Source organism: Betta splendens, chromosome 12 (genome assembly GCF_900634795.4).
Source record: "Betta splendens chromosome 12, fBetSpl5.4, whole genome shotgun sequence".
Classification (NCBI taxonomy): domain Eukaryota; kingdom Metazoa; phylum Chordata; class Actinopteri; order Anabantiformes; family Osphronemidae; genus Betta; species Betta splendens.
The window spans coordinates 3981279-4001494 of NC_040892.2; the positions used below are offsets into that span (position 1 = coordinate 3981279).

At 45.8% G+C, this 20216-nt stretch overlaps 4 protein-coding genes across 4 annotated transcripts; 2 read left to right on the forward strand and 2 right to left on the reverse strand.

Annotated features, from left to right (window-relative positions):
* The first annotated feature begins 153 nt into the window (after positions 1 to 153).
* si:ch211-243g18.2 (uncharacterized protein LOC559906 homolog) lies at positions 154 to 5915 on the forward strand. Its single transcript, XM_029168996.3, has 10 exons — positions 154 to 306; positions 1736 to 2008; positions 2090 to 2215; positions 2525 to 2607; positions 2773 to 2929; positions 3739 to 3903; positions 4002 to 4127; positions 4667 to 4884; positions 4961 to 4989; positions 5399 to 5915. Exons 2-10 carry the CDS (start codon positions 1745 to 1747, stop codon positions 5512 to 5514), a joined length of 1284 nt encoding a protein of 427 aa, XP_029024829.1. The 5' UTR covers positions 154 to 306; positions 1736 to 1744; the 3' UTR covers positions 5515 to 5915.
* Positions 5916 to 8238: 2323 nt separating this feature from the next.
* rbp4l (retinol binding protein 4, like) lies at positions 8239 to 9494 on the reverse strand. Its single transcript, XM_029169056.3, has 5 exons — positions 9376 to 9494; positions 9090 to 9207; positions 8853 to 8989; positions 8596 to 8708; positions 8239 to 8509 (listed from the first exon to the last, which is right to left on the reverse strand). Exons 2-5 carry the CDS (start codon positions 9204 to 9206, stop codon positions 8286 to 8288), a joined length of 591 nt encoding a protein of 196 aa, XP_029024889.1. The 5' UTR covers position 9207; positions 9376 to 9494; the 3' UTR covers positions 8239 to 8285.
* A 1976-nt stretch (positions 9495 to 11470) lies between these two features.
* pde6b (phosphodiesterase 6B, cGMP-specific, rod, beta) lies at positions 11471 to 18573 on the forward strand. The gene is made up of 24 exons (XM_029168944.3): positions 11471 to 11697; positions 11780 to 12036; positions 12113 to 12424; positions 12783 to 12935; positions 13028 to 13117; positions 13203 to 13343; positions 13414 to 13488; positions 13571 to 13635; positions 13737 to 13803; positions 13895 to 13942; positions 14019 to 14168; positions 14252 to 14395; positions 14486 to 14551; positions 14651 to 14800; positions 14883 to 14990; positions 15085 to 15194; positions 15577 to 15664; positions 15758 to 15858; positions 15952 to 16059; positions 16132 to 16195; positions 16278 to 16352; positions 16435 to 16518; positions 16594 to 16747; positions 16852 to 18573. The coding sequence occupies exons 2-24, from the start codon at positions 11878 to 11880 to the stop codon at positions 16902 to 16904; spliced, it is 2565 nt and encodes an 854-aa protein (XP_029024777.1). The 5' UTR covers positions 11471 to 11697; positions 11780 to 11877; the 3' UTR covers positions 16905 to 18573.
* Positions 18574 to 18713: 140 nt separating this feature from the next.
* On the reverse strand, positions 18714 to 20015 carry atp5mea (ATP synthase membrane subunit ea). The gene is made up of 4 exons (XM_029169077.2): positions 19879 to 20015; positions 19126 to 19180; positions 18894 to 18992; positions 18714 to 18804 (listed from the first exon to the last, which is right to left on the reverse strand). Exons 1-4 carry the CDS (start codon positions 19912 to 19914, stop codon positions 18779 to 18781), a joined length of 216 nt encoding a protein of 71 aa, XP_029024910.1. The 5' UTR covers positions 19915 to 20015; the 3' UTR covers positions 18714 to 18778.
* Between the last annotated feature and the right edge of the window lie 201 nt (positions 20016 to 20216).

Consider the following 20216-nt stretch of genomic DNA (forward strand, 5'->3'; position numbering starts at 1 on the left):
CAAATGCCTTTTGCTTGCTGTGACTTATCGTCTGTGGGACGTTTAATTGTGCAGAACGACGCACCTGCCTGTGATTGGTCTGCTCATGGAGGTTCCACTTATAGTAGCAGCCACCTTTTTATTACCACACGAGTTTCCACCTGTCTTTCTCAAGACCTTTATGTGCAATGAACACACCTCCTCCTCTCCCAACGTAGCTCCGCCCACTTCCTGCACACCTGGATAAAAGCTCACCTGTAGCATCAGCAGCACAGAGCCACCTGCAGTCCTCTGGATCCCACACTGACCCCAGCTGACGATAACCTGGTGAGTACGAAGCCGCATAGAAAGCATTAGATTGTTTTTTTAGCAGCTACAATATGTTTGTATGTAATGTTTAAATTATTTGTGTTACCAAAAGTTAGAAAAATTGTAAATTAAAAAGGCAGTGATAAAAATAGCTGGAACCTTCATCCACAAATACAATTCATGTGCTTTTCTTTTTTCATTTGTTGAATAACAGTAAGGTGATTTAAAAAGAGATGAATTTTCATTTCCTGTTGAACAAAGTGCCTCCTTGTGACTCTGGAATTCACTTCAAATATTTTCCTGATCATTTTCCCAAGCTCTATCTTTCATCTGAACAAGGACTGTCTGTCTCCTGCTGGGTTCTTTGTAGTGTTGTGGGAACGCTTTAGCACGGATCAAGTGACAGAGAGAGAGAGAGAGAGAGAGAGGGAGCGAGAAAGAGAGAGAGAGAGAGAGAGAGAGAGAGGGAGCGAGAAAGAGAGAGAAAGAGAGAGAGAGAGAGAGAAAGAGAGAGGTTCCATTGACCACTTTTTCTGCCACAGAAACCTGCTGAGATACACACACACACACACACACACACACACACACACACACACACACACACACACACACACACACACACACACACACACACACACACACACACACACACACACACACACACACACACACACACACACACACACACACACATACACACACACAGACCAAGATGTGTTTAACATTCAAACACCAACCAGTTTGGCTTGAAGTCCAGGAACTCGACACATGTAAACAAATTTCATATTAAATTAGATTTAGTCATTTATTTAAATCCACGCGTCGAAGGCACACGTCTCTCGTTTCCGCGTTTCCGTCGTACGAGCAGCTCCTCTTAAACAAAAGCTGCATCTTATTATCATGGTAATGGACACACGAGAGCGTTCTCAGGTCTGCTGAGAGGCTCGTCTTCAGCCCAGGGCTGCGCTTTAATCATTTATATTTTCATTTTACCCCGACTTTAGCTGAAGTTGTGTTTCACCGCGGCCGAGAACGAGCCGCTGAAGTGGTCCTGACCATCAAGACAGCCGTATCTGTGATGCAGATGGCTGGTTTGAATTGCCACTAGGAAGCCATGTACTTGTTTAAAGACCCCTTCCGTGCTTTTCAGTAGGTGTTCAGTGGGCTTTAATATTAGGCCCGACACGCGTTTCCATTAAAGTCTAAAATGCTGGAATGAAACACATTTTCTCAAGAGCGCCGTTAAACTGTCTTGTGTATTGTAGTCGTATGTAGTTATGTGTTGCAGATATGAGACGTGAAAATTCATCCATGCAGCCTCTCTTCAGATAAATAGACCCACTAAACATATTGTAATAGTGGCATCATGGTCCACACATCCCACTGGAGCCCCTTCCTCATAAAGTGCTACGTGGATGAGCCTGAACTGAAGCTGTTTGTGTGGCAGACGTCCATCATGACCTCCAGCATGTCCATGAGGAGCTTCTCCATGAGCCGCCAGCCCTCCTTCTCCAGCCGCTCCCTCATGGACACGGGCCGCGCTCGCTCCCGGGCGTCGGTCTCCTTCGCCGCCGCCGGCCCGCTGACCCGCTCCGCTTCCATCGGCCAGGACCTCAACGGGCCCGTGGGCCTCCAGCTCAACGGGCTGCACGGCAACAGCACCAACGAGAAGGAGGCCATGCAGAGCCTCAACAGCCGCCTGGCCAGCTACCTGGACAAGGTCTGGTGCTTCACGCGCTCGTAGGCTCCGAGCAGCAGAGCTGAGGAGCACGTGCGCTCATTCCTTCTCATCCTGATCCAGGTGCGCTCGCTGGAACGCTCCAACGCTGACCTGGAGTCCAGGATCAAGCAGATGATGCTCGACCGCATCCCCAAAGGTCACGACCTCGACTCCATGATGGCCCAGGCTCACGCTGTGGAGCAGGAGGTGGGTAGCGAAGGAATGCAGGGAAACAGCCATCGAACCAGCAAAGCCCAAGGTTGTTTCACACAAGCGTTGGCATGTGTTTAAAGAGGAGCCGCTCCATTAATCATTACGATGAGTTAGCATTTACAGAATGAATTCAGGGAAAGGTTAATCATTATTCTACATTTTTTTACAAATTCAAGTGCAACAGGGTCATAATTACACAAACATCCGGATTCACATTTAGGGCTCTTTTGGCGATTTCATGCTATCGTTATAAACAACACAAAGAGATGGAGCCTCAGGGGAGTGTTTCCTTACATTTGTCAGGTGAGGAAGAGAACCCTGGAGAACGCTCGGCTCATGCTGGAGATCGATAACGCTAAACTGGCTGCCGATGACTTCAGAATCAAGTAAGAAGTTCGACTCGTTTGATGTCTTTTAAATGTGTTCCATTCTGTGGTTAATGTTGCACATTTGATTTGTCTAATAAATAAAATAACAAATGAAGAAGATGCCATCTGCTGATGTAAACGTGGAGCCGTCCTCACACCACTGACCTGCTGGACTCTCCTCAGGTGGGAGACTGAGCTGGTGATGTGTCAGTCTGTGGAGCGGGACTGCGTGGCTTTGAAAAAGGCCAAGACTGACCACGAGCAGCTCATCGCGTCTCTGAGGGGCGACCTGGACAGCCTGAAGGAGGAGCTGTACTTCCTGAAGAAAAACCACGAGGAGGTCAGCGCTCCATCAATGATCCTTCTAACTGACCGTGGACAGATAGCAACCTGCCATCGCAGGTTGTCGTTAGCACCAGAGTCGCCCGGTTCAGTGAACGCTGTAGTGAAGCGAGACACACTCAGTCCTCTGGTTACTGTGGACAAAAGGTGCGGGTGGATCCGGTTTCTTAAACCTGCTCATTATGTCCAAGCAGTTGATCTGATGAGCCCTGACTAGTGTCTAGTGTGAGATACACTTCCTCCTCCTCCTCCTCCTCCTCACCAGAGGAAGCACTGAGCTCCCTGTTCTTCTCACAAAGTCCACTAGAATAATGTGGTGCAGAGAACAGGTTCGATTGGACACGAATGTCAGCATTGAGACACCTCTTTCTTAAACAAGGATCCGAATGAAAGGTAGCATGGAGCTGCGCTGTACTGTTTAACAAACGAGCGTAAATGAATCACTTTAGGGCATTAATAACAGACCATATACCGTTAAAGGTAATTGCAAGGGATGAAGCCTAATACGTGAGCCAAGAGAGAGTGAAAAGGATCCATGAGGAGACGTGTGTGTGTGTGTGTGTGTGTGTGTGTGTGTGTGTGTGTGTGTGTGTGTGGCCAGGCTTAAAGGAAAGATGAGCTCCGTCTCATCAACGTTTGATAGGAACCCTCTAAATAATGAAGCCGCCCTCACATCCGCCCTGTTGCCCCGCGGTGTCGAGTCACCAGCGTCTTCCTGCTACCATATGTCGCCCCCCTCACATCACACGCCACGCTAAACAGCCCCCCCCCCCCCCCCCCCCCCCCCCACCCCACCCGCTCCCGCAGGAGCTGGAGCAGATGAGGTCCCGCATCGCCAGGGACGAGGTGAACGTGGAGGTGGACTCCACCAGCGGGCCCGAACTGGGCACCATCCTGTCCGGCCTGCGCTCCCAGTACGAGGGCATCGTGAAGAAGAACAAGGAGCAGGCGGAGCAGTGGTACCACAAGAAGGTCGGTGGAGAGAGAGAGAGAGAGAGAGAGAGAGAGAGAGAGAGAGAGAGAGACTCTGAGAGTCAGACTCAGCTTTTCTTCTTCTTCGTCCTGTGCAGCTGGAGACGGTGCAGAACGAGGTGAAGGAGAGCAACGAGGCCCTGAGAGGCGCCCAGAGCGAGCTGACCGAGAGGCAGCGCTTCCTGCAGACCCTGGAGGTGGAGCTGGAGAGTCTCCACAAGCAGGTGAAGGGCATTGTGGGAGAAACGGCAGCCATGACTCAGCTGCTCGTCTGGGGTTGTGTTAAAGAAAGAAGGGATTTGTTCAACAACAACGCAGTAAATCTCCACAGAAGTCCAGACTGGGTTCTAATTAGTCCCTTTGTAAATAATTTGTGTATTGTGGGAGCTTCTGGGAAAACCCTTGTTGCGTTTCCCTCCTTTAATCCGGGGCTGACAGTAAACACGTTCGCCCACGCGTTGGGGCCGAACTGCATGGGAGCGGGTTTCTGTGGCGCGTCTAAGCGGCGCATGTTTGCTTCGGATCAGCTCGCAGGTATCTGTTGATCGCTTCTCGGGAAGAACTGGGAGACATTCTTGAGGTTTTCTTCCCGCTGGCAAACACCCTTTGAGTGAATGAGCCAGATGGGCCGGAGGTCGGAGGATTAGGAAACCTTTGAAACTCTGACCCTTTTCCCCAAATTGCACGTTGCCAGATGTTTATGCTACAAGCATCTGCATCACCGCCAACCTCAGCATTGCTGTTTTGCCCCCGGTCTCCCCAGATAGCGGCGCTGGAAGGCAACCTGGGCGAGACGGGCCAGAAGTACTCGGGCGAGATGGAGCGGCTGCAGGCCTCGCTGACCCAGCTGGAGGACGACCTGTCGGCGCTGCGGCTGGACATGCAGCGCACCAAGACCGACTACGAGCAGCTGCTGCGCATCAAGCAGAACCTGGAGATGGAGATCGCCACCTACAGGCGGCTGCTGGAGGGGGAGGAGGCGTGAGTCCTCGGCGTGACTGGGCAGGTTGATGGGAGTTGATGGGAAGCTAATTCTGCTGTTTTCCTTCTGCTGCAGAGTCAAAGAAGTCCCTCCACCACCCAAAAGTGAGTCTCTGTCTGTTTATTGCGTTTAACCTCACGTCAGAGCAGCACAGCTAGGTTCTAGCAGGGTTCTGTGCAGCAGTGGCCACCGGTTCCTTCCTTATCGCCACCTGCACACAGGAGGGAGGTAAAGACTGACAAAAGCCGAAACGATGGCGGAGATAAGTTAAGCAAACTGTTCCCAAGTGTCTTTTTGACAGCTGTGGCCTAACTGTGACACTAATGACAATGAGCTCAGCATGTAGTGTCGTAACTCCGCTTTAATCCGACTGACTCACTGATCCTTCAACCAACTGCAAGGTGTAATGACAATGTTGACTTTTTCCATCTTATCTTACTTTTACATAACTCACTTTGTCGTCTGTGTAACTCACTATTTCTCCTGTAAGTCATTTCTTTGCTTGTTTTGCAGAGGAGCCCGACGTTCGCACCAGGAAGATCGTGAAGGTGGTGACGCAGACGATGATCAACGGCAAAGTGGTGGATGAGTCCAGTGAGGTGGAGCAGATTGAAGAGACCAAGAAATAGAGGGAATGCGGATTTAAAAGCACAAGTAGAGAAAATGGGAAACATCGGAAAGAAGGAGTGAATGAGCCGCGGCGACGGAGCGTCCAGCGTTTTTACACAGTTGAACTGGGAAGTGGTGACTGAATGTTTAGCCTTTCTTCTAGTCGGACCCGTTGTATCAGTGAACGTGTAGAACTCTAACCAGTCGGGTCGTGGCTGAACGTTAGTGTCAGACCTTTGCTTTATCATTTTACTGACCGTGTTCCTAACATCATATTTATTACTTAGTGTGGGAGGTTTACTGTAGTTAATGTTACACAACCCATCCTTAACCCTTTTTACAACAACATCATTAGTAATGAGAATAATAGTCTTTGCTGTTTTTGTGTTATGTTTAAATAAAAAGGTTCCATTAATCCATGTTTTCGCCTTGTTTTAATTACTATTTATAATAGAGAAACTGATGCTGATGTGATGAGTCCTGTTGGAGACAAGTCAGGTCTCCTCCAGTTATTATGAAGGCAGACGCTTCTGTTATGACTGAGGTTAGGAGTGAGGTAATGTCCTGTTCAGTCAGAAAACAGGTCTGTCATCACACCCTCACCTGTGAAGACACGTAGTAATGAGGGAAATAGAATAGTTATAATGAAAGACAGTTTGGAAGTAATTGGTGCAATGATTCCTATAAGCTGTAATAACATCGTCATTGAGACAGGTGAACGCGCATCTGAGAGAATGGGACACTAATATATGAGGTGATCCCTTAATGAGCACGTCCCTTGACCTCCTGGGGTCGTGACCTTTTGACTGGGCTCCTCTCAAAGTCAAAAGAACAAAGAGAAACAAAAAGAAAACGATGGGAAATGCAATTATAAACCACAAACATCTTCAGATTAATGTTAATAAGGAATTAGATAATGACATGTTCTGCAACGGTTCCAACAAGTTTCAGTAGTCCAGGTTACAGTTACAATGGCGTATCACACTTTCCTTCCTCGCTCCCACCCCCCAGTCAGATAAAATCTCATCTCCACCCTGAAGCAACAATGTAAAACACAAAAGCACCGGTCGTCTGACCTCCACCCTTCACATGTTTATTCTGCTAATCCCGTGCAGTGGACGTGCAGCACTTTTAGAAACACACTGACATTCAGCTGAAGAAAGAAAGAGGGTTTAATTCCTACATGGTTATCGTACACGCCATTAATCCGCCAGAAGAAAAGAGCGGCTGAATAATCGCTGTGACGCCCGAGTGTCAGTCACACAGCGTTTTCCCTTTTCTTCTCCCGTTGAAACTGCATTTAGACACCGATGAGCCTCTTATCTTCTAGGAAGGACAGGCCGCGCTGGCTGCGTTGCACCACGCGCCGGAGAGCGGTCCAGCTGGCTCCACACCCGTCGCTGCGCTTTAAATAGCCCGGTGACCTCAGCGCCATCACCATTCAACCGGAGTCAAACAACAGAAGAAGAGAGAGGAGAGAAAGAGTTAATGTCCAGCTTGATGTGACTGCGCCCTAGTGGACACAGCCATGTTTACAAGTAGCGTGTCCAGTAAATGTAGGACACATTCATTTACACTATATGAGTGTATTTAATGTCTATTTCTGTGCATGAGGTGCTTGGTTTCCTCCTGTGTGTCCAGGACCATGACTAACACACGGGTGCAGATGGTCTGATTTGCACTCAGGTTGATCTCATCAGACTTAAGCTAGTTTGCAGACAGAGTTTCTTGGGCCTTGCTCTCCTCACACGCTGTCCTGCCAACTACTGGACTGTATTCAGTTACAGAGATTAGCCACGGTCCCCTGTTGCACATTCCCTCCTTATCTCTGCCCCGTTTTTACCAGTGGACATTGTGAGACTTCAGGCCTGTGCTTTGCGGCGCTAACAGCTAATGCGTGGAGCATATTCAGGCGGTTTTAATGAGCTCTGGGCCTCTGCTCCACAGCTTGTTGTGTAACAGCAGCAGGGTTCTGCAGCAGCTACAGAAACAGTGTCCATTTGTCCTCTGGACTCGAACCCATGAAGCCTTCTCTGGTTTTCCCTTCATTTCCCTCAAACTGGATCAGTAACATTTGAGTATCACGTTGCTCTTTTTCCAACCTGTGAGGGTAGAACCATTCATCTTTCAAACCCGAGAAAGAAGTGGTTGCAAAGAGCTTCTGAAATGATCCATGACCCGTGGAGGAAGCCAAGTGACATAGTCATGGTTGACTTAGTGTAATAAGACTAAGGCATTTGCACAGCAGACCACCGGTAAAGCCCATTAGGGCTCAGACCATATTGTTGTGGGTTTGGCTTCGTTTGCTCGGGCTCAGGATGGATCAAGGTCCCTCACATGGACGCATTACAATGTGTTGACCAGGGTTTGAAACAGGTGCATCTCCAACCAATGTTCACTTCTCATTTCAAAGATGACAACACACGTATGATTACTTTAGAAAAATATTTTTAATTTCCCACATCCACCCGTAACAGGGACATTTTCCGGGACAGACGTTGAACAGATATGAGTGACGAGGCGAAAACTGATAAAAATGATACAAATCTTTGTCTTCCCTTCCTTTTTAACCTTCCTCTTTCTGTCTTTTGTCACAAACACACAGACACAGACACACACACATACACACACACACACACACACACACACACACACATGCACTCTCTGTCTCACGTGCGCCTGTTCGTATTAGCTGAGTAAACTGCAGCCAGCTGGCACCCCCCCCACCCCGTCTCTCTTCCCCCTCTCTCTCCCCCCCTCTCTCCCTCTCTCTATCTCCCCCCCTCTCTCTCTAGCAGGCTCCGGACTGCAGGACCGGCTGGAACTGTCCCGTCATGCAGATTTCGTCCTGCTTCTGGCGAACCACGCGCTGCATGGCGGGCGGCAGGCCGCGCGGGTTCCTGGAGAAGACGAGGGAGTAGCCGTCCTCGCAGCTGCCGTCGTCCTTCAGCGTGCGGCAGGCGTAGGTGATGGCGTAGTGGTCGTAGTCGGTGTCGATCACCCAGTAGTTGTCGCCTGTTGGGAGGAAAGGGGCGGTTGAGTCACGGGTGACTGTGAGCAGCGACGGGGGGCGTTACTGTAGGAGACAGGCTGGAGCTGACCTCCACTGGACAGGTAGCTGGCCAGTCCCTGGTAGTTCATGAACATCTTCGCGGGGGTGTTGGGGTCCGGGACAGAGTACTGTGCAGCCATGTCAGCGCAGACGACCCAGAAGCTGCAACGTGATCCGATAAACACACAGAACAATAAAGCACTGTATTCTGCATTTCCTCTTCCTTCATAATCATCTTCCAGCTAATTGCATCTAAGTAGCGCCATGCTGTAATAATATCCATAGATGCTGATGCTCTGGACTCACCCAAAGAGGGTGACCCGTCCCTTGGAGGAGGCTGTCATGGAGCCGTCGTCATCGATGGTGTACTCGGCTGAGATGTTGTCCTGCAGGAACAGACCCTCCGGATCCTTCTTCTGCAGCGCGTACCACTTCCCCGCGTACTGCACACAACCAGCCAACACAACGCTGACATCGCCTGCTCCCACGAGCCCGGTTCCCGCTGCGCGCCGCTCTGCGACTGTGTGATCGGCTTTCACTCACCCGCTTGGGGTCGAAGTCCTGCTTTACCGAGAAGCTGTCGACCACGCAGGAGGTGGACAGGCAGCGCTCGACGCTCGCCACCAGAACCAGCAGCAGAACCAGCTTCACGGATCCCATTCTGCAAGTGGGAAATGGGTTGTGAGATGCACACATTTACGACATTTTCAAACAATTTAAAGTGTTATTATGAATGAAAATATTAATTCACTTGCACTGTCATTTCAATGTAAAGTAAATCAGCAGTTGACAGCTACAATAGAAAGTGAATAGACCTAAATTTTCTTACCTGTTTCGTGTCAAAGTAGTCACAGTGATAAAACTACTGCTTGTGTTTGCACCAGGTTGGCTCCTGTGTCAGAGGTTGCCTTTATATACACACTCCACAGACAAGCTTATGGCTGATTTTCATTGCTTAGAACTAAATAAGGTGCTTAAATCTACGAGTAATCCTGTTGGGATGAAATCCTGACGGTAAGCTGGCTTCTGTGTTCAAACCTGCCCAAGACTTATTTTAAAAACAATCAGACCTTTATGTAACCGAGTGGCAGCACAATGAAACGGGCACATCCATAGTTGAGCAAATAGCTGGAATTGAGACACAAACCCTTCCCTTCTATATATAATAGAAAGTGGATCTGAGAAAAACATTAAGGCACTTATGTTTTGTGTGGTTTTGTGTGGCACTTATGTGGAGGGAGCTTAAGCTTTAACCCTTTCATGCATAATGGTGCATGAAAGGGTTAAGTTATGCAAATTATTATTTACTAGTCCTAAAGAGATGGTTGGATTTACCACCATACAAAATTTGTTTTCAAAAGTCATATTTTAGAAATAGCGAGTAGTTTTAGCTTATAGTTTTGGTTCCACACTGGAACAAAGGGCACAGATTTGTTTTGGAATGAGGAAACATGGATCAACACGAAAACAAGCTAATTTTAAAATGTAAAATAAAATTAAATATTGAATTTACTTGCACCATTACAGTATAATACTGGTCTAATTTTAATTGCTGAGATTCAGCACCTAAGCCCTGAAATGTCGTCTTAAGGAGCTTTGAACTTAGGTAAAACTGGTGATGAAGGTACAGTACATACACAACCTTGCTGACAGACTGTCCATTGATTGACAGAGGGGCGTTGCAGAGTAAATAAAGGAACAATAAATTTAAGATAAGCTCTACCAAGCCCAAGTAGTGAGACTATAATATTATGTGTATCAAAGTGATTTTAACAATTTTGAAAAACATAATCTAATCATACTGTGTCAAAAGTGGAGGCTGAGTCTAATGGTTTTAGAGGGTGGTACATCACAGGCTCCTCCGGCCTCGGACAGGTTCCTTCATCATCCATTGATGAGGAGACTCCCTGCCCCCATGCTGAGCTGCTTACAGAGCCATTGACAGCTTTATTTTAGAATCAGTTTATTGTGTGTAACATGATAAATGAAAGGGAGCTTCGACAGGAGTGCCCCTTTGAAAGTGTTCACAGCACTTTATTTGCGCTCTCAGAGCAATGTGATTGTTCATATATATAAACCACATGTCTTCAGCTGATAGAGTTCACGGTTTTGTTTTGGGAGTTTGCTTGTGTTTGTGTTTAGGGAGCTCATGTTTCCTTTTGAAAGCCTTTGGCTCCATCTACTGATTGTGAATGGGCTGCTGCCTCCTCCCGTCCAGCTCACCTCATGCCCTTCCTCGTGTTTACTGAGGAAAACAAGGAAGCTCCTGGTGTTATCTATTCATTCAATGAAAATGATCACACTGATCATTAGAACAAAGAAAGCCTGAACACGAATATTGTACTTATAATTGTATTTTTCTGCTGATATTAAATCATAGAACACATGTGACACACACACACACACACACACACACACACACACACACACACACACACACACACACACACACACACACACAGGCCTGCTGTAATCTGTTATAGTGGAAGCAGATTATCACTTTGACCTTTTGTTTAAGATGTTTATGAAACCTTCTTATAGTCAGGTCCTCCCTGCTCTGAATGATCTGAATGAGGGGATTAATTCTTTCCATAGATCAGCTCATTTTCCCTTTGTTGCCTTGAGCATTTGACACTGGTTTTATGTAACAAAGCTTCATTTAGTTCCTTCTAGGTCGCTGGGTGTGGAGATACAGTAAGCAGCTCCCGTCCAAACTACATGGCACTTACGCCAGAGGAGGCCCTGTTTCATAAGGCAGATACTGTACATCTGACACAGGTGGACATATCAGACATATCAGCCAAAACAGGAGGTATTAATATAAAGCTGAACAGAAGAATAATAAGTATAAATGTGTTTTGTGAACAATCCATTGGTGTTAAAAGTTACTTCTTTGAAATTCTTGTGACTGGCTGTTCAGCATCGCCACTTGAACAGCGTGGCGATGCTGAACAGCCAGTCACAAGCGTTGGGCCACGCCGGGGGCTGGATCATTTGGCCCTTACTAGATGATCAGCTGACAAGTTTAGCAACGGTAGATCCCCGCTAACCTTCAGCCCCGTCTGCTGAGGACACGAGGATTGTCTAGACTCAGCCCCCTGCCTTCACTGCAGGGCTCTGCTACTCAACCCCCTTCCTGTCCAATACCTGGGTAAGATATGTTTATATCTATGCTTGATACACCTGTCAGCTGTGCACATTATTCTCCTTATTCTGGCTTTAATTTGCCTCAGAGCACTTGGAGGCCACTGATTTGCGGCACTGGACTCTATCATCGAGCTAAAGGGGCAGAAGACTCGACGCGTTCTAGCGGGGGACGAAAGAGGGAAGCATGGGTGTGCAGAAGGAAGACGTGGAGAGGTTCCTGAAAGAGAACCCGGCATTTGCCAAACAGTATTTCGCCAAGAAGTTGAGCCCTAACTTTATATCAAAGGTGTCAGGAATCGCAGAGAAACGGGTCGACTTCAACCAGTTCCAGCAGCTCAGTCAGGTAAATGACACTGTTATTATTAGGCCCCATAAAGCTCTCTGAGTAGAAACTTTGACTTTTGTTCCGCTTTTTCAAGGTCGAGGAAAGCCAAATTATGTATGACTTGATCAAAGACATGCAGGAGAACATCAACATGGAGAAGGTGGTCTTTAAGATCCTGAAGAGAATCAGCGCGCTCATCCACGCCGACCGCTGCAGCCTGTTCATGTACCGGCAGAGGAACGGCACCGGGGAGCTCGCCACCCGCCTCTTCAACGTCAACACGCAGTCGGTGCTGGAGGACTGCGTGGTGCCACCGGACTCGGAGATCGTCTACCCGCTGGACATGGGCATCGTCGGCCATGTTGCCCAGACCAAGAAGACCGTTAATGTAAAAAATGTCAGAGAGGTAAGAGAGTGAAGGGATGCAGCGCAACAAATCAGCACAAATGAGTCTGTTTCAATGATTAGAATTCATGAAAACAGTTGTCTTCTACCTGTCTACAACCAACGTGTCATAACATCTATGCTGCACTCACCGTTTGAAGGTGTAAATCCCCTTGTTAGACATAATCTATTTATTTCCAGATCCCATCAGCCTCTGCTCTAGCTGTGGATTAGAGGCTGTCGGCCTTTAGTCAGCAGTCTGTGTCACTGTGCACTAGAAAGAAGTGATCATGGATTTTAAAATTCATTTCATGACAAAGTAGGAGTTGTACTAAAATCATTTCGCAATGCAATTTTTTTTCACATTTCTTTTGGTTTAGAGCCAGTTTTTTAGCTCGTTCGTCGACGACCTAACAAAATACGAGACCAGGAACGTTCTAGCTGCTCCCATCCTCAACGGTAAAGACCTGGTGGCGGTGATCATGGCTCTGAATAAGACCACGGGACCGCATTTCACGGCTGAGGATGAAGATGTAAGTCCCTGATATACAGAAATCACATCCTGAATTATTGAAACCTCATTTTAGATCATCTCATGCTTTTTTTCCTTTATTTGTCTTTACAGCTTTTTTTAAAGTATCTTAAAATTGCCACGTTGAACCTGAAGATCTACCACCTGAGTTACCTCCACAACTGCGAGACACGCAAAGGACAGGTAACAGCCTCGTTCAGGTTCCATCAGCTTATTTCGAAGAACCACAAACGAGAACAAGCATGTTGTGGCGTGTGCTGTGTCCCAGCTGCTGCTGTGGTCCGCTAATAAGGTGTTTGAAGAGCTGACGGACATCGAGCGGCAGTTCCACAAGGCCTTGTACACGGTCCGAGCCTACCTCAACTGTGACCGCTACTCTGTTGGGTTGCTAGACATGACGAAGGAGAAGGTACGTTCTGCCACAGCCCACGTTCTCGCTCTTCATTAGCATGAAGGTAATATGTTCTCCGTCCCCCCAGGAGTTCTTCGATGTCTGGCCAGTGTTGATGGGAGAGCAGCCTCCTTACTCTGGCCCTGTGACTCCTGATGGCAGGGTAGTGACCAAACACGCTCCATGATGCGTCCACAGTATCCGACTGCCAGTGTTAATGCAGCTGTGCTTCATCTTCCCTCTAGGAAGTAAACTTCTACAAAGTCATTGATTATATATTACACGGGAAAGAAGATATCAAAGTAATACCGTAAGTAAGGATTGGACAGCAAGCAACAAAAAAACTGAAAAACTCTATTGCATCCAGGGTCAAATTTATCTGCAGCTTTTGATCAGTCTTTCTACTTCCAGCAATCCTCCAGCAGACCATTGGGCCTTGAGCAGCGGCCTGCCCACTTATGTTGCTGAGAGCGGTTTTGTGAGTTAATTTTTAAAGAGCATTTGCGCAATGACTGTATTAAACCTAAAAACAACCTAATTCCATGGTCTTTTCTTCTCGTGCTCTTCAGATCTGTAACATTATGAACGCAGCCGCTGACGAGATGTTCAAGTTTCAGGTAGGAATAACACAGGAAGCCATGACTCGATGAAAGTGAAGTCATTGTCAGGTTTGAGTTTATTTTATTGTTGCAGACGGAGCCTCTCGATGACAGTGGGTGGACCATAAAAAACGTCCTCTCTCTGCCAATTGTCAACAAAAAAGAGGAGATCGTCGGCGTGGCCACCTTCTACAACAGGAAAGACGGGAAGCCTTTTGACGAGCAGGACGAGCAGCTCATGGAGGTAATAGAGGTTTTACTGGGACGAGACGACCGTGTGTGTGTTTGCTGACGTATACTGGAACTTCTTCTGCTCACGTTCTCCAGGCCTTGACCCAGTTCCTGGGCTGGTCGGCGTTGAACACCGACACTTACGATAAAATGAACAAGCTGGAGAATCGGAAGGACATTGCTCAGGACATGGTGCTCTACCATGTCAAGTGTCGGGATGACGAGATTCAGAATATCCTGGTCAGTTTTTCATTCTAGTTTAGCTTGATTAGATGAATCCATGTGCAAATGTCTTGTCTACAGTATGGGCTTTTTCCTCATGTCTTCCAGAACACCAGAGAGGTGTATAACTGTGAGCCCTGTGAGTGTGAAGAGGATGAACTGTTAGCTATTTTGGTAACACAAAAGAGGGATGTGAGACTTTACTGAGTTGAACTGTTACTAGAGCAACGTTGTTCATTCGTTCTACATCTGTTGTGTGCGATTCCCTCGCAGAAAAAGGACCTTCCACCACTGATTAAAAAGTTTGAGATTTACGAGTTCCACTTTTCGGATTTCAACTGCACAGAGATGGAGCTGGTGAAGTGTGGGATTCAGATGTACTACGAGGTCGGGGTGGTCAAGAAGTTCCAGATCCCTCAGGAGGTGACGCAATCACACGAGGAACTCATCGTAAAAGGTGTCGGTGGTTCAACCAGTCACTGGTTCTGGTCTCGCCTTCCTTCAGGTTCTGGTTCGGTTCATGTACTCGGTCAGTAAAGGCTACAGGAGAATCACCTACCACAACTGGCGCCATGGCTTTAATGTGGGACAGACCATGTTCACTCTGTTAACGGTAGCTTTTAATCTGCACTGTTCGACAATTCGCTCGTCCTTAAACTCAACTGTGTGACGCGTTTCGTGTGTGTGGGTCGTTCTGTGCATGTCAGACAGGAATGCTGAAGCGATACTACACTGACTTGGAGGTAATGGCCATGATAACTGCAGGCTTCCTCCATGACATCGACCACAGAGGGACAAACAACTTGTACCAAGTCAAGTAAGTTTCTGTGTGAGCGTTCTCGTGTAGCACAGAGTCACACTTTGTCAGCAATTCATTCAGATTTCAGGTTCTGAGTAATGGATTTGTTTAATGAGTATTGGGGGTGTGGCTTGGTGACTCAGTGGTAGATTGCTGGTTTGGGGAACAGAAGGTTCCAGGTTCAAATCCCCACCAGCGCGCCAAAAGTGTCCTTGAGCGAAATGCCCCCCCGGGGGTGGTTTAAATGCAGATGACCAATTTTGTTGTTACATTGTATGTGATAATGACAAATAATGGCTTTCTTCTTTCTTCTAATTGTTAAGCTGTAATTGGAATAAATACAAAAACTAATCCAACCTGAAATCCAGCTGATTCTGGAGACTTCTCTTGCCTCCCACAGATCCGGTAACCCTCTGGCTAAGCTTCATGGATCCTCCGTCCTAGAACGACACCATTTAGAGTTTGGAAAGTTCCTCTTGGCTGATGAGGTGAGAAAAGAGAGGGGGCATCTGTTTGTTGGGGCGGTCGTATAGAGTATAAATCAACTGAAGCGGATCTCTTTCCTGTCATCTCATCTGCAGTCGCTGAATATCTACCAGAACCTTAACAGGCGACAGATGGACCACGTCATTCATCTCACAGACATCGCCATCATAGCCACTGACCTGGCTCTATATTTCAAGTTAGCACATTGGCTCCTGTGCTCAGCTTGCTCAATTTCTCATGTTGCCCTAACTCTAACCCTAACCTTCTCCAACTCCTTCCAACTTGCTAGAAAGAGAACCATGTTCCAGAAGATTGTGGACCTTTCACACACTTATGAGGATGAAAAGAAGTGGGTCGATTTCATGTCTCTAGAAACAACCAGGAAGGAGATTGTCATGTGAGTTGAATCTGCATCTACGCTCTTTTTGTTTCCCTTCACCTTTATGAATGAGAGACTCTTCTATTTCAGGGCAATGATGATGACGGCATGCGACCTGTCTGCTATCACCAAGCCCTGGGAGGTGCAAAGCAAGGTGGGGCAGGTTCTATGAGAGTAAAGGATTTGTGAGCCGCCAGTGTGCGTCAGCTGAGTGCATTTGCCTGGTTTTCTGCTAGGTCGCCTTGTCTGTGGCAGCAGAGTTCTGGGAGCAGGGTGACCTGGAGAAGACAGTGCTGGAGCAGCAACCTATTGTGAGTTGTGCTTTACACTGATTGTCTGGTTCTGAGCTGAGAGTTGAAGCTGAACTGTAGATGTTTGTGTCCCTGTCACCAGCCCATGATGGACAGAACCAAGGCAGCCGAACTCCCGAAACTACAATGTGGTTTTATTGACTTTGTCTGCACATTTGTCTACAAGGTAATTTGCCACACTGCTTTTACACTGACCCAAACTGTTCTTCACCTGATTTCTCTTTGACCTTTTTCTATGCAGGAGTTCTCTCGCTTTCATCCACAAATCCAGCCGATGCTGGACGGCATCATAAACAACAGGAAGGAGTGGAACACTAAAAAAGAAGAATATGAAGCTAAACTCAAAGCCGTAGAGGAAGAGAAGGCTGCCAGGCAGGCGGCCGCAGCCAAGAAAGGTGATAAAAAATGCACTCAATGTCATGAGAATCAAATCAGATACACTGAATGATTCACTTACCCTAACTCGTCCTAACTCACTCATCCTTTGCTCCTTGTGCAGGAAACAATCCTGGTGGCGGCGGCTCAGGCTCTAAGACCTGCTCAATGTGCTAAGACCTTGTGTGTGTGTGTGTGTGTGTGTGTGTGTGTGTGTGTGTGTGTGTGTGTGTGTGTGTGTGTGTGTGTGTGTGTGTGTGTGTGTGTGTGTGTGTGTGTGCTATGGTACCGATCCAAATTACATGAGGAGTCAGCCAGTCATTCTGACACAAATCCAACAAAACACTGCTATAAAGCTCGGAAGGTGGATACAACAGTTAATGCAAAAACCTATAGTGTGTTCTTTTACATAAAAGCGGGGATAGCATAAAACCAGAGACCAGTAGCAAACGTGAGGCTCCGCCAGAAGATCAGTGTTTCATCTTTAAAGGGAACCTTGAAAGAACCACGTGAGCCAGGAGCTAATTCAGAACAGGGCATTGAGATGTGAGTTTTTTTTCATTCTGTTTTTTTTTAAGTTGGTTTGGACTCATTGTCATCTACATGTAGCTTTTATATAAAGTATATTGAGGAGAAATGTCAGTGTAGATGGTGTGAGACTCTTGTTTGAACTTGCATGTGCGTGTGTGCGTGTGCTTGTTGCAAACCACAGACCACAAACGTTTGTATTTCTTTTCATAATTTCTAGTTTAATGCAGAAGAAACATGTAGATACATCTGTTCAGTAAGTGATAATCACTGTTTTAGGTAAGTGCAAATATACTAAACTGTGTAAAAGTTTACAATGTGTAAGTACATTACGGTACAGTAAATATTTAGTAGTAACACTGTACATTAAGTATTCTTGATGCTGTCAGTCAGTGGATTCATTTAATTACTGTCCATATTTTGTACATTGTTAAACCAATGTTCCTTCCAGTCACTTTCATTTATAAATGAGAGTTTTTTTTACCTTGGATGCACAGGGCAAAAGGTAAATCACAAGCTCAGGTTTGCTTAAAAACATTTAGTAGTGAGAAATTTGAAAACTATAGAGACTTTTAACGTGGAAATAACTGCAACATCACTGTAGTTGCTCATTCATGATGTTTTATACGTTTTATACAGTAAGAATTCAGCAATTACATAGTTTATAAGATTAGATTATTTTTATTATGATCAGTTGAATAGTTAGACCTCAGGTCATTTCTGTTTTTAATGCATAATCCAGTGAATGAAATGACCACACAAAAAGACCTGATAAGAAATGCATCCTGTGCGGTGAACTGTCCCTAAACAGGAGCAAGAGTCAGAGCCTAGACAAAGTTGTATTGTTTTTAATTAGTAAATTAATCGTATTTGCAGGCATAAGCATATTCCACCAAATCATTATCAGCTGTAGTTTTATCATGTTTGCCTCAATTTATTGATGTACACGTATTCCTCACAAAAAAGACAAGTTTTGTCAGAGACGGTCATTTAATATTAGTCAGTGTCACTGTGATATAATGCAGACAACCCTATAGCATTTTATTTGGCTGTGCCCCATTGTGTACAGTGACAATCCAAATAAATAAATGTATTTTTATGAGTAAATCACCTTCAATATTTGTTGAATTATTATTATATTAATTATTATATATTTCAATATTTTCTGTAAGGTTACTACAGAACATTACACAATACAAGATTGAGGGAACACTTCTGTCCACCCTGCACTTTTTACTACTGGTCCATGACCCCAATCCTGGGATTGCTGCTTAACTAGGCCAGGATTACAACCATGCTCATCTCCTACTGAAGGACAGGTAAACATGTGTGCCACACCATACAGCGTGTATGCTAGCAAAAAGGTAAACTGTTTTGGGAAAGCATTCATGAGGACAAATTCTGGGGTCATTTAATATTTTCGGTTTAAAAAGAAAACAACAAATTACACAGCACAAGTTATGACATGAAAAATATTTTCGGTTTTTATTGAGTTTGGAAAATAACACAAGTCCAGAGATGGTTCATTTGAGAATGGTGTCGGTGTTTGCTGCAAAGAGAAGAGAAGAAAATAAATTAATGAAAATATCAATATGTAAACACATGTGTGACGTCTGTCATTAATCATCACAAAGGTACCTTCAGACAGTTGCTTGTAGATGCGCTCCTGCTCCTCTCGAGCTTTCTTCTCTGCCTCCTCAACCCTCCTCTCCTCCTCGGCGATGGGCTTTAGGTAATCTGAATAACAGAAACACCACAACCATCAAAACAAATAACATTTTTAATTTACAGTAACTTAGGTTTAACACACAATCCTCATCATATTTATAGTCAGGTGGTTATTGTGGTGGTGCATGCGGACACAACTTACCAAACCTCTGCTTGCCATAGACGACGCCGAACAGCAGCGCAGACCACCTGGCTGTCTGAAATTAAAGCCATCAATACAGTTAACTATAGGTGGACTATGACTGACCAGCTAAGTGGCAGAATTATAATTATTTTTGCTGATTACTTTGTTCAGGTGGCTTTTTTCCTAGCTGCTGACTGACTGAACACACCTGACCAAGGTAAACCAGTAGCATTGAGAGCAAAGACAGCTGGAAAACCAGCAGGTCAGTGGCCCTTCAACCAGGATTGCTCATCTCTGCAACTGGAACTAACTGGGAGGTGCTGTAACCTTTTGCACGACTTCGCCCGGCAGTGCGCACTGATTTACAACTACAGCACTGTACGTGTACACTGAATGCTCACGCAGATCGTAATGACGAGGTAGAAGATGGGGTTTTCTCTGACCTTTCTGCTGAATAATGCAAAACCTGACGACTTACTCACTCTATTGCTCTGAATGACTGTGTGACAGGGACTGTGTGGAATATAAGCTACATGCGGGATATGTACATTTCCACGGTGTTAATAGCATAACTGTTCAGCCTCTACCTACTTTCAATGTCATAGCTAGCAGCCACCACAGCTAGCATGCTACGACCACTGACGTTAAAGGTCAGTTAACCGGCAGCCAAAAATCTTGACAGTAAAAATTGAAGTTTAAAAAAAATCTAGGTAACTTCATATCTACGAAATCACACGTATAATAATTTACAGGTCAGATAAACAATATTACCTTGATGAGCGGCGACACTACAACTGGAGGAACCATTGTGAAGCGAGGATGTGACTTCCGCTTAGACCGGAACGGAAGTTAGTACTGTTTCTTATTTTCCCCGAAGAAGACATTTACAATAAAACAAATACTACTACTACTACCGCCAGATAATTAAACTGGTAATTAGACTATCAGAAGTTCAAAAAAGTTGATTTTTCATTTCATAATTTAAGTTCTGTTAGTTCAAGTTATGTATAAAAAGTATGGTGTATAAAACAACAAGAAAGTCACAGTCTGTAAAGTTATTGTCATGTAGTAAATGTATCATCGAAGCATGAACGATTATTTCTCAGTAC

What these genes read in the sequence shown, in the direction of transcription:
- si:ch211-243g18.2 (XM_029168996.3), top strand. Translation starts at nt 1,745, where the DNA reads ATGACCTCCAGCATGTCCATGAGGAGCTTCTCCATGAGCCGCCAGCCC. An exon ending in TGGCCAGCTACCTGGACAAG is followed by an intron (nt 2,009 to 2,089) that starts GTCTGGTGCTTC and finishes ATCCTGATCCAG; the next exon opens with GTGCGCTCGCTGGAACGCTC. An exon ending in GCCGATGACTTCAGAATCAA is followed by an intron (nt 2,608 to 2,772) that starts GTAAGAAGTTCG and finishes GACTCTCCTCAG; the next exon opens with GTGGGAGACTGAGCTGGTGA.
- pde6b (XM_029168944.3), top strand. Translation starts at nt 11,878, where the DNA reads ATGGGTGTGCAGAAGGAAGACGTGGAGAGGTTCCTGAAAGAGAACCCG. An exon ending in ATGTTGCTGAGAGCGGTTTT is followed by an intron (nt 13,804 to 13,894) that starts GTGAGTTAATTT and finishes CGTGCTCTTCAG; the next exon opens with ATCTGTAACATTATGAACGC. An exon ending in CCTGGGAGGTGCAAAGCAAG is followed by an intron (nt 16,196 to 16,277) that starts GTGGGGCAGGTT and finishes GTTTTCTGCTAG; the next exon opens with GTCGCCTTGTCTGTGGCAGC.
- atp5mea (XM_029169077.2), bottom strand. Translation starts at nt 19,914, where the DNA reads ATGGTTCCTCCAGTTGTAGTGTCGCCGCTCATCAAG. An exon ending in TAGTGTCGCCGCTCATCAAG is followed by an intron (nt 19,181 to 19,878) that starts GTAATATTGTTT and finishes CTTTAATTTCAG; the next exon opens with ACAGCCAGGTGGTCTGCGCT. An exon ending in CTATGGCAAGCAGAGGTTTG is followed by an intron (nt 18,993 to 19,125) that starts GTAAGTTGTGTC and finishes TCTGTTATTCAG; the next exon opens with ATTACCTAAAGCCCATCGCC.
- rbp4l (XM_029169056.3), bottom strand. Translation starts at nt 9,206, where the DNA reads ATGGGATCCGTGAAGCTGGTTCTGCTGCTGGTTCTGGTGGCGAGCGTC. An exon ending in AGGACTTCGACCCCAAGCGG is followed by an intron (nt 8,990 to 9,089) that starts GTGAGTGAAAGC and finishes GGTTGTGTGCAG; the next exon opens with TACGCGGGGAAGTGGTACGC. An exon ending in GGACGGGTCACCCTCTTTGG is followed by an intron (nt 8,709 to 8,852) that starts GTGAGTCCAGAG and finishes ATCACGTTGCAG; the next exon opens with CTTCTGGGTCGTCTGCGCTG.